General features: G+C 39.7%; 2 protein-coding genes across 3 annotated transcripts in view; one reads left to right on the forward strand and one right to left on the reverse strand.

Moving 5' to 3' along the window:
* LOC109638690 (ras-related protein Rab-26-like) overlaps nt 1–2,295 on the forward strand; it is a 42,489-nt gene extending 40,194 nt beyond the window's left edge. Inside the window, exon 9 of one of the 2 annotated variants that reach the window (XM_020101782.2) lies at nt 807–2,295. In XM_020101782.2, coding sequence (XP_019957341.1) covers nt 807–906 — 100 coding nt within the window. In that variant the 3' untranslated portion in view covers nt 907–2,295. The remainder of the gene's footprint in view (nt 1–806) is intronic. The other variant, XM_020101781.2, reaches the window with a different exon arrangement.
* Nucleotides 2,281–11,370, reverse strand: LOC109638656 (arf-GAP with dual PH domain-containing protein 1-like). The gene is made up of 11 exons (XM_020101742.2): nt 11,030–11,370; nt 9,425–9,555; nt 9,088–9,179; nt 8,304–8,386; nt 5,515–5,627; nt 5,050–5,196; nt 4,656–4,739; nt 4,179–4,241; nt 3,980–4,051; nt 3,508–3,736; nt 2,281–3,413 (listed from the first exon to the last, which is right to left on the reverse strand). Exons 1-11 carry the CDS (start codon nt 11,148–11,150, stop codon nt 3,385–3,387), a joined length of 1,164 nt encoding a protein of 387 aa, XP_019957301.1. The 5' UTR covers nt 11,151–11,370; the 3' UTR covers nt 2,281–3,384.
* Between the last annotated feature and the right edge of the window lie 1,193 nt (nt 11,371–12,563).

Genomic DNA, 12,563 nt, shown 5'->3' on the forward strand with positions numbered 1-12,563 from the left:
TTTGAGTCCAAGTGACAACAAGTCAAAATTTGAAGGACCTCACTTCAGGATTTATTTAAATATCTAATCGGTTTTACCAAATTTAAAGAAGTTCCCTCTAGATGATCTCAGAATTATGCATTGAAAGGCGATCAGAGGACAACCTGAAAACATAATGTCTCCAGGCTGTTGGAGGCATAAATGAATATCAAAGTTCATGTACAACCCAAACCCTCTCAACTCAAGGTTAAAGGTAACCAAAATAAGATTTTAGAGATTAATAAAGCAACCAACAACTATTTGGAGTAATGGCATCCTAAGTGGAGAATGAAGTCGCACTTCCTCTGTTCTTTCCCTGCAAACATTTCATTAATTCCAGGTCTTCGGCACAGCCTCTCTGTTGAAATGATGTGCAGGTTGCACCCAAACCACAAATCATCCATAACCCCATCTAAATTCTTCAAATGTTACTTCTTTTTTTTTTTCATTTGTCGGCATCATGGTCTCAACGTGCACTGAATTTCAGATTCAGCAGTTGGATCACGATTGGCCTCCAAACTAGTTGTCAAAAAGTTCTACACTCATACATACACATAAAGTGATATTCAAGGTGAGCACAGAGAAACATTGCTCCTGCAGCAGAGGAATATGAAAACAGACGTCTAGTTTCAAACATTGGACACACATGATTCTGCACAGTGAAGGTCAAACGCCCAGGTAATATTAATGGGTGGGCTTTTTTGGGGAGGGGGTCTGAGCATTTGTTTTGCTTATGGTGGGTGACCTCTCTGTGTTTAGCCTCATCTTATCCTTTTCTTTTGTGTCAGGGAGCTGAAGCACCGGTCCCTGAAGGATCCCAGTGAGAAGTTTAAGCTGCAGGAGTACGTCAACAAGGAGATGAAGGGCACTGGGTGCTGCAGATCTTAAAGCCTGCTGCAGTCTGTGTGTGTGTGTGCGTGCGTGTTTGCCTGTGTGTGTGCGTGCGTGTGTGTGTGTCACTCATCTTAATGATGTGTGTGTTTATGCCTCACATGATCAGAGATGAGGTATTAACCTGTTTGTCCTTCTGATTCTCGACTCTCAGACCTCTCAGTTCTCACAGCGTCACATTGTTGTCCCCCCCCCCCCCATCATGTGTGTCTTGCATTATCTTTTGACCCTCCGACATACAATCTGACACCTTGCCAACATCTCTGCATCAACGCGTGGTGATTTTATTGTGAAGGGGATTTAATTAAACATTTTGCAGAGACAAGAAAATATAAATAAAATAAATAAATCCTTTTTTTTCTCACATCCACTTCAAATTTCAATGAACATAGTTTGAATGTTCTCTTCTTGTTCCATGTATGGATGAATGTCCATATAACACACTAGTGATTTGTCTTCTGTCCATAGGTTCAGTGTCCATGTCTGGATTTTAGGCTCCGTGGAGCCAGGTTTAGCTCACCAGCATAAACTCAATCTAAGTATTTCCATGATTCAGCTGTGGATATCTGGGATTATGTATAACTTCAACAGAATATAAGCAGATCAATGTTTTTGTATTCAATGATACTGAGTATAGCATCATTAGCTTGTTTTAGTAGATATAAATTCATGCCTAATGCAAATATTAGAAAGTAGTTTAAGCGGATCTACAGAAACATGACAGCGCATGGGTTACACAACCTGCAACAGTTTTTCATTATCGTAATATTTTCTATGACGGAGGATCAGTTCTGAGTCTTGGAGACCTCTAATTCAACCGTTCTTCTTGATACAATGTTTCGTTTTGAAAATATTCTAAAACATTTTATGTGTTAATACTTATAACAGTTATTTCTGCACGTTAGAAAAAGTTAGTAGAAAAATAGCACTTTAGGTGAATAATAGGTGTGAGTGGGTTTTGGGAATGAAGACCTGGAGTCTGTTCACAATGTTACCTGAAGTATTGTATATGAAACATGTAGAATTCTGTTTTTGTTTCACTGTTTTAGTTGTAGCTGGTGAAAATGTTATTAGACTGCTTTAATAATTCCTGCTTTAGTTTTCCATTCATCCATATACACAGATTAATTGTTATAAGTAAATTATATATAGTGCCACAGCCTGTTGAAAACATTTTTGACACTTATCTGTTAACAGTATTTATCCTATTCATGAAGAACCGTAAGCCTTTTTTTAAAAAGAAAGTTGTATTAGTAGATTTCACCTTCTACAGTATTTGCTCCCATTTTGAAGTTCTCACTGTGTTGGTTTTCCTACTTTTCAATGTGCAGCTTCTTACTTGTAACTGAAAATAAACACAATAAAAACAGGTTATGTGGCTTCAAACCTTTTTAATCATGAGTATATTTCACATTCACCGACACAAATCCTCTTACGTGACTTCAGTGTGTTCAGAGCGTGAGTTACAGAACAAAATGGAACTTGGTCTTCGTCTTGGCTGACACTTGTGCACAATGGATGCACACTCACATTGTTCATCGCTGCTCAGAAGCATCTTCAGGCCTTTCTTTTGAGTCATTGTATGAAATATATTTAACATGCACACCTGTTTTGTTTTTTTTACGTGTACAGAGTGTGGTTGCTGTGGGTTAAATCACAAGTTTAAGATTCCTTTGTCTCCCTCTAGTGGATAAATAACCTTGATATGAAATAATCTTAATTTGTTGGTTGTACAAAAGAAGGAATGGGAATGCAAGCCAAATAAATTGTATACCATACATATACATGCAGCTGTTTGAATGTGTATTACAAGTTTTAAAAAAAATAATTGTACCTGCAATGCCTGGCATCATATCATTAAAAGCTGCAGATAGCAAATTAGACAAATAAATACAACAAAATAAATATTATACTCCTACATGGAAATAAACATGAGTAATAGTATTGTTATTTCCTACTGACTTTTCAATCCTGTGTCAGATTGTTTTTATTCTGCGTATAACTGACCTGACGGCCTAGCTTGTACTCTTTGTTGAAAGTCACGACAAATACTCATACTGTTATTACAAGACTAGAAAGCACCACATTTAAATCTGTTCAAGTCTGAGCAGCAACAGTTCTGATTCCTACACAAAAGGCAAACATACATTACATACATATACACACATTTTTGGCATATTCAGGTGAGGATGACTGCTCCCTTCAATTATGTGAGTTACAATGACAAATGAGATTTAGGCCGATTCCGCTCAGATTCTGATTCACTAAGAAATGGGTCTAATGTAAGTGAAATGAAGCAGGATGACACGTTGAGTAAAAGACGTAATTGTGGGAATGATAATCACACTGTCCCCCTTCATTCTATAAGACCTATTTAAAGATGTAAAGTACAGATGCCTCTCCGGTCATTTTCTTCTTCAGACTCCACTTCTTGCTTCTCATCCTGCACCAAAAGTTCCTCAAAGACTACAAGAGTCATGGTTTGTGTTTAAAATAGGCCTCAACTGCAGAGAGAAGATAGAAACAATACAGATATCAGCAACTCGAGATAGAGAAAAACCTAAATAACAACTTGTCTTAGTTGGTTTTTCAATTTACCTGCATACTCCTGAGGCAACATTGGTCTGTTGATAACCGTCTGAAATACAACCGTCCAGTCCTTCTGATCCTTCTCAGTCTCACATGCAAAAAGGAAATTCCTCTCCGGGGTCAATATGGTAATTCCAAACTGCCAGTGGTAGCCCTGAGTGTTAGCAGGGAGCTCAGGAAGCAGACTGTAGCCGTTCTCCTTACTGCCAATGAACACCTCGCCTCGTGCATAAGCGTCCTAAGAACAGAGGGAGAAACAATCTTCCTGATTTAAACACAAAATTTTACTTTCAACAAAATATACAATCACATATTTGATATTACATTATTTAGTGCACCACAAACCAAATGCTACTGAGTGCACTGTGTTGGTGCATGTTCTGAATTTTGGGGATATTAGGCTGTTTCTAAAAATACACAGATCGATAAACCACAGCGACATCTATAGGTAACAGTGTACAACTGCAGCAGTTTCACATACCAGTGGATCTTTGAAGTACATGAGCCTCCTGTCGTCCAGCGTAAACCACCTCTTCTTGAATCCCTCCCTGTGCTGTGGGACAGACACAGAGCCACAAATGAAAAGGTCCTCTGGCTTTCATGCTTTACCTCAGATATCATGAGTTCTACATATTTCTCTACCTATGTGCTGTGGTGGTATTCAGAAAACAACCCCTTACCTTTGGACCAGTCTTCTCCATGTAACCCTCCTTTGTGTAGTTCCTGGTTAGCGTCGGCAACAACTAGAGAAACAAAATACCTCGGTGATTAAACTCTGTGAATTTTAATAGTGTGTGAGTGCAGGTCTTCATGTATGCAGGGAAACAAACAGGAATGAGTTGTGTGTCCTGCAACACAGCTTAAGGAAGACTTAGATTCATATTTTATTTATTCAAATGTATCTAAATTCCACTAACAGAATAGAAAAATGAATGCATTCATTTATTTTGTTAATTTAAAAGTCATCAAAGAAAGCTTTGGATTCAATAAGTTAAATAAATGCTTGGTATGTTTTGGTTTTTTTTTTTGATTGCACAATTTAATCCCAACGCTTTCTGAAACTCACAAACTAGACAAACCAGTTGATGCCAGTGTCCTCAGTGGCAGCTTTAGCCTTGTGTGTGTGTGTCTGTATTGATGGAAGTGCATATACTCACATCAGACTGGGGAGCCCCAGGAAAAGCCACCTGCAGGTAATGAAACCTGGCTGCTCTGATGGCGTTGAACCAGTCCACCATTTCCTTTGAGACAGAAGATCAGGAAGTGCAGTTAAACTCATGTTCTCTCTGTTTTATTTATCCATTTATCATAATTTAGTCTTTAATGATCACTTATCATAAAACTGTCACATTTTGTAAGGTTGTGTAGGTGTTGACCTTTCTACTAATTCAGACATTAATACACACGGATTTGTAATGACAAACCATTTCCACCAGATGGACACAAACACACACACACACACACACACACACACACACGTGCTTTCCAAAACACATCCCTGCTCTTTACTTCCTGGTCTAAACCTCCCCACAGACATTCAGTGCCACTCACCTTTCCATCCTCGTGGTAAACAAAGACATTCCTGGTGCTGTTGTCCTTCAGATAGGTTATCTGCAGGCCATGAGCTGTGCCAATTTTAGCCGGCTGGAACGTGGCGTTCACAGTATTCATCTTCATTATCGCTTTGGGCTCTCTGGCCTGCAGAAAGGAAATACAATTTTAGAGACAAGATCAAGTCAACCACGTCCTGAAAATGTTCTTCATTGAAAAAGTTCAATCATGTGGTAGATCCAAAAGATGTTGTTAGCACAATGATTGTGGTGTATTCAGGCAATACGATCCTTTTACCTCATTCATGGTGTTTCAAATGGTAAAAAGCACATTTGGAAAACATGCAGAATTGAACTTGTGAAAATAGAAGGATCTCCAGGAAACATTTTTGGACAAAATAACATGAATAAATAAAGTGAGATCAGTACTTCAGCTTCAGATGCGGAACAGAGAGAGAACACTCACATCATGCTTGTTGAAGTACTTCAGAACACCCTCCCGTTCGGACAGAATGAATTTTCGGCTGAGGTACTGTCCATTGTCTCTGCCTCGTTTCCATAGGAACCCCTCTCTGTATCCTGAGGGTCCCATTTCATCCACACAAGGTGAAAACATAGAGGCGACGCAACAGACTTTTACCAAAATATTAAATACAACACCTTAAAGTTTGTGTGTGTGTGAGTGTGTAAACAGAGTTTATTTCAGTGATGTTCACACTCGCAGAGGAGGCTTATTGGATGGAGGTGAATTATTGATGTGTGGTAAAAGCTGAGGCACTTCCTTCCACCCCTGCTGAGCTGCTTGAAGCAGTGACCACAAGCTAAAAGTGTGCACATATACTTACACACAAACACACACAAACACACACACTCCTTGTTGGCCTGATCCTGACACCAGCTTCTCTGCACATATTCAGCAAGAGCCAACACAAACAGCCTTGCAAAAAGAATTGCACTGTCATTGCCCTTGACACACACTGGCATACTCACACCGATTATATTGTAATAATGATCTTAATGTTTCTTCAGGTTTGATGTCCAAATCCTGATTTGATGCAAACTTTGAAGCGACCAGCCTAATTTTAAACATAGATCCTTAGCTTTCATCATTCTAGCGAGACTGTGACACTGCAATTTCAATAAATTACAACTCCTGCAAGAAAACTTAGCATCAAGACACTTTTTCATAGTTTTTGTAGATTCTTTGTACCGTATAAAGTTATCAGGGTGTGGTGTGGGCCACAGGCAGCAGTACTGGCTTCATCAATTATTCATGAGAGTGAATGTTTTGTTTACTCGGAGGAGGGGGTCGGACTGTCCACAGCAACGGGACACGGCAGAGGAGAAGAGTCTGTAACAACAGGCTGTCAAATACTTGCAAACACACGAGAGAGCAAAGTCAGTTTCAGACCACAGCACTTGTCTTCCTTCAGGTCGCTGCTGGGGTTTTTTTTTTTTCATGCTCTCTTATGGGCGATGTTATATAGAATATTTGTACACAACAAAAGACACCATTCTTCCTCCACGGCAGAGGCACCCACATGCTCCTCGGCACAGCACAACACAAGAGGCCTTTGACAGAGAGGGAGGGAGACGGAGGACGAGCTCGAGAGTCATGAGACTCTGATAATAGAGCTTTATCTTTTCTACCTTAAAGTGAGATTTTGCTTGTTTTACTTTTAGCATGCTCGTGTCATCTATTGCATGTTTTTAAATCACAAAAAAACATTCAATACATTTCGTCTGCTAGAGAAATACAACAGATTTACTTTCTCTGGAAAAGACGAGTGTGTTGATTTCCAGCATTCGACCGGTCTTACTGCGTAACTTTTACAAAACAAAAATTAGCTTATAATGGTGTTAAACACCTGTGTTTGAGAAATCCCAGGCCATATTTCAGCTCTTAAATGCAACGTAAAGGCACTTCTTAATGTGCCTGATGAGGTCTTGAAAGCAATAACCAAGAATTTCTGTGAGAATTTAGTAAAAGGAAACTGTGCTAATTTCTAACCTCACAATCTATTTCCTCATCTCTGTGGATACTAGTTAGTGAACCTGACTGTGTGGCTCTAACAATAACATCACTTTCCTTCAAATTTGTCAAGATAATCCCAATTACTGCCCCCGCAAAGAGCGAGGGGGAGAAATAACACAGTAGTGTCAAAAACCAGGCTTTCTATTGGGTTTAACTGATTTCATTTTGCACAACTTCCTGTTTCCGGCTCAGATGTTACAGAGGGAAACAGACAATAAAAGCTGATATAGAGCGTGGTCTGTGGCCATCAGGTTTTATCAGCAGAACATATAGACATTTCTGACAGCTTCACATTTCCTCTTTAACAGAGCCAAAGACTAGTAAGAGGCAATTAAACGGTGAAATTTGCAAAAGCAAATCTGAGGTGAAAAAGTGTTAGAAATTATGTTAAATTTAATTTAATAATTAGTTTACATGTTCATGAGTGTGTCATTAACACCTGGAAAGTAAGTTTTTTAGTCATAACGGTCCACTAACAATGGCATTGTGTTCTAAACTCTGAGGAGAAGTGAGCTGAGGGCAACGGCAAAATGATTTCACACAGTCAACCACAACAAAGGGGTGAGATATTTTGCAGTTTGGCAGAAACAGGGGTCAATGTACAGACGACAACAGAAACAGTGTAGAGCAGAAAGAAACGAGGACGCACACGGAGCTGAAGGACGAAGTACTTTCATTTGTAGATTGACTTTTTGGCTGAGAAGATAATCAGGCACCTTTTATGTTAAAGTTGAAGTTGGTACATGCTTAGCATAGCTTAGCATAAAGACTGGAAGCAGATGAATACTGCTCACCTCCTGTGTTTATGATGCAAATATCTCTTACAACACCTCCAGACTCTAACTTGATGCCAATTAACTTGAGTATATGTGAATTTCTTGAATTTTACATTTTTTAGGTTTTAGAAGTAGTTAATAGCTCAGTATATATTTTTCACTTTTTTCACATTTTTGAGCTATTCGTTCAAGTCGAGGCGGGGCAGCAAAGATGGACGTGAATGGAGGCCTCCTCACCCTCCTCCTCTTTCACTCATTATGTGATCGGCTGTTTTGAGAATGTTGACAATGATAAATGGGCGAAGCTGTTTTCCTGCTGAGTATTCCATCAATGCTGAACAGAAGGTGCTGTGCAAGACACAGACAATTACTTGTTTTCCAGAGTAAGCCAGTGGTAGATTGTGTTTGGGTGCTTGACTGTGCAGACAAGCATATATTTCTTACCTGCAGAGTAGGGCTCCTGCCTATCCACACAAAGAAACTCCTTCCTCTCGTACTTGGCTCGAATCCATTGTTCCCGCAGGAGCCTGCAGAACAGTTGGTGTGGGACACTCAGAGTTTGACGATCACCTGATTTTTGAGCTGATTTGTTGGAAACATCTCATTAAATTACAAAGAAGTCGAGCCTCTGAGCTACATTTCATGCTAACTCTGAACAAAAGTATTATTTGGCTCTTTTATATCTCATATCTATTTTTATTATCTTAATTTCTCCAGGTGTAAGATTCACAAAGCGTTTTCAGAATGTTTTCAACTAAGATGACTCATTTCAACATTTAATCTGCATTCAGCTCCAAGCTCTTCATGGATTTGAACTGTTGCCTCCTGTTAGAACTACAGGAACTTGGCACTCTTATCATAGAGAAATTCTACATGCCCGCATAGGTACCAGACCTACTCATTGGCCCATTTGTTGCACAATAATTGTAGTTTTCCTTTAGATAAAATAACCACAATACATTGACTGAGGTTTAAAACGTAGCTGATCGGTGTCAGACACTGCAAAGGACTAACATTTAATGTATGAAGAAGATGACATCTACATTTTTTATTGTATAAATTAACAAATGTGGTTATAATAACCTTAATTTCCCAGATAAGAGTTTCTATGGTATCCACCTGAGCGTCAGATGTTTACTCATCCATCTTTTAGAGGTGACCACTTGTACAGAAGTGGAAGCAGCTCCTCGATCAGATATTAAGGAGGGTGGAGGACCACATCACTTACATGCAGTCTTTGTGTGTGGGTTGGTAATAGAAAGCAGGAACTAGCTTCTCATATTTGGCCTTGGCAGCATTGTTGCCAGTAGAGTCCATAAACTGTGAGGAAAAGGGGAACGCACAGAGAGAATGATGACAAAACACACCACAAACTAATTTCTTGCGCACATTCTAACATGTAAACCCAAGGGGACATCAGCAAGACATAAACCTGTGACTTTAAGTCTGAAAGTCACAGTCGCAGACGTTATTTCAAGCCAAGTTTTAGCCCGCTCATCTCTTGTAAAACAACTGGGCTCTCTACTTTGTTCAGTGTGTGAATAAAACCCTTCAGACGCTCTCACCTCCACCTCTGAGGAGCTCCAGGGATCCAGCAGGAGAGACTTCACCTTGCTGATCTGAGCAATGTTTCTGTGGAGGCCTGAGCAGCTGTGACACACAAACACACCCAGGGTATAGGAGGCCCACTCTGGGTCTGCAAAGCAACATAAAGACTTGTTTGTAGAAGCATAAAACACACATACAAATATTGCACTGAGGAAAAGATTTTCACATGTCCCATGTATGCTCATATTAGTGCACAAAGGGTTTACACTGAACTTGATTATAAAACAGAGTTAATCCTCAGAGAGATGATATCATAGCTCAGCTCCACAGATGATCAATATTTGGGTAAAAAGGAAAAGTCTGGAGAATGTCCAGACATTGTCCAGCATTCACGGCATCAGTGAAGGTTTACCTTGAATGACTCCATGTTTTTGTAAATGTATTTTGGGTAGAATAAGGTTTCATCTTAACTCTTCCAGAGGCCGACATTAACATATCTATTTTGTAAGTACATATATTCCATCTAGATAAATTCACAGATATATCATGTGTCTGTTCAATAAAGTTTGCAAAATGTTACACTTCGGCGCTCGTGACATTTCACTGTTCTCTGCTCAGTGAAAGGTCTGAAGTTTAATCATTACTTTGAAGGCCCACAAGTGTGGGAAAAGTGCAGCATGGCAAACATTGTCCCATAGATCAATAGATCCTTTTTTTGTCTTTCATTTTTTAATTACAAGATACAGTAAACTAATCAATTTCAATTCAGGCCGGTCAAGAAAAACAGAAAAACAACGTGTGAAACACTGCACACACAGCTACTCCTACACTTCAAGGTCTCACTTTCAGAATCATTACTCTGATGCAAGGTGAGATTACAGCTGCCGTCGTGGTTATTTTGTAAGTGAGCCAGAGAACTACAGCAGTGTGAAGCCGACTATCAGTGAGCTGCAGCTCTTCAACCGCTGCTTTTGGCGACTGAGCAAAAATAGCACAATGAAAAAGATACTTCCTTGTGCACACAAGCATCTGTACAAAAAAGAAATGCATGATGTGGTTAGGCATTATTTTGTGTGTCTGTGTGTGTCAGCACATAGAGGGTGAACACACAGTTTGGAATAGGAGTTTAACAGGTTTAGTATTTGTCATCAAGATCTTCCTCACCTCCACACAGAGTAGATAAGTCTTAATAAACAAACCACACCTGTTTGCATGTAACTACAGATATGACAAAACGCAAACCAGGGTGTGAGTATGAGAGTACATGTAATATGTGCATGCTGAAGGAAATCAGCCAAGAGATAAATACACATTTGGTCCCTGAATGTTTGAATGAAAATCCACCAAGTTGAAGTGAGGAACACTTACAGCTCAGCAAGTGCTGGTATGAAAGGGGTTACACATTAGTTAGATTGCTCTCCTGTGTGAGGATTGTGTTAACTGTTATATCATAACCCTGCTTAATCGTGACTGACAAATAACTTCGTACCAGAGGCAGTTTACAGTTTATAACATCCCACAGTGGATGACAAATGAATAGGATGGTCATACATCGTAACCCCAAACAGATTTCATAAGAAACATGTGTCCAGCATCTGTTAACTCTCCATCTTCTAGCATACCTGCAGCTCCGCAGTCGGCACACTCTCCATTCCCAGGTTTCTCCAAAAGCTGTTTCATTCGCCCTCTGTTATTTTCTTGATCCGAAGCCATGATGACACAGAATTTGCTCTGAAGACTCATCAGCGTCTGGAAACCTCAAACTCTCATGCATCGAAACTTACAACATATTTTTTTCTAGCACCGGCCGGACGCGCTGGACTGAGTAGACACAGTGCGTCATGACGCGCTGAAACACCATGGAGTGGAGGGTGCGTGTGAGCAGAGGGGCATGGTCAGTGTGATGTCGGTGCTCCAGTCACTACTTGATTCAACCCAGCTCTTCGTGGTGTTTGTCTGGAGTGAGACACCCAGCGGAGGATCGCACTCCTTTCTCTTTTACTCTCCAGACACCGAATACACACACATGTAGTCCACAGGCAAAAACACAACAAGCCACAGAAAAAACATTACAGAATGTATACAATAGAGATATATAAAATTATTGTATCATTTTTATTATAGTTTAATTAAGTTTGACCTCAAACAGTCCAAATCTGCCTGAAATATGACATCACACAGGTGTTTCCAGTTGATAAGACCCGTTTGCAGGTTAAAGGTGGGTGGAGCTGGGGAGGGTTTTAAATAACAGGGGGATGGAGACGTCACTCAAGCAGCGTCAGTACACCCCCCCACTCTAAATGAGCCTGTGAGTGCAACTTCATATGTGTGATCTGCTCCAGGTGCCACAACAAATGATCCAACATTTACAGGAATATTACAGCCACTCGAAAAAAGCATGTTCGTACTATGATTTCCTGAATATAATTTACTGAATATATCTACTCAGTAAATGATGCCTTTGAAAAACAAACGACAGCTGCTACACTATACTATACTGTACATTCTGTAAAAGCACATGAATTGCAAATGTTCCCATTGTGGGAGTATTAAAAGATTATCTCATTGATCTTATCTTACCAGAGGTCTTATGAGTGATCCTGTATTTGTGGAACTATACAAACACTGCTGTTTGTATTCGGATGTCCATATTTATTTGAAATTAAAATGGCACTCAGTAGAGCACCTACTGCTGCCAAGGCCCAACAGTCCCTTTAAATCAAATCAATCTGCAACACATTGCACTCACATATAGATATTAGTTCCCTTAATGTGACTTTTTTGGTCAAGATCTATGAATTATTCCATGGGAAAACTGAATAAAAGTTGAATAAAGGAAAATCCTTGATCGGCTCCCTGGTCATGATCAATCCATCCATCCAATATCTATACCACTTATATTAGAGGCTCACGGGGGTGGAGCCAATCCAAGCTGTTAATAGGCGAGATGATCCGGATCTGTACCAAAATTCACTGTGTTCTTCCCTGAGCCATTCCACATGTTTCGGGGAAATCCATTCAATAGTTTCTGTTTAATCTTGCTTAAAAACAAACTAATTAAATACCAAAGACCAAAGGGACAGGTGAAAAAAACACCAGTATGGCAGTGGTAACAAAAGCAGACACATTCAATGTTTTCATGTTCTCTAAAAATAA

The sequence above is a fragment of the Paralichthys olivaceus genome, chromosome 5 (genome assembly GCF_024713975.1).
Source record: "Paralichthys olivaceus isolate ysfri-2021 chromosome 5, ASM2471397v2, whole genome shotgun sequence".
In the NCBI taxonomy this organism is placed as follows: Eukaryota; Metazoa; Chordata; class Actinopteri; order Pleuronectiformes; family Paralichthyidae; genus Paralichthys; species Paralichthys olivaceus.

Bases quoted from the DNA above. Each gene is read 5' to 3' on its own strand.
- LOC109638656 (XM_020101742.2), bottom strand. From the start codon at position 11,150: ATGAGTCTTCAGAGCAAATTCTGTGTCATCATGGCTTCGGATCAAGAA. The intron at 8,387-9,087 runs GTAAGTGATGTG...ACTGTTCTGCAG, and splicing joins CCCACACACAAAGACTGCAT to GCTCCTGCGGGAACAATGGA. The intron at 4,242-4,655 runs GTGAGTATATGC...TTGTTTCTCTAG, and splicing joins CTGGGGCTCCCCAGTCTGAT to TTGTTGCCGACGCTAACCAG.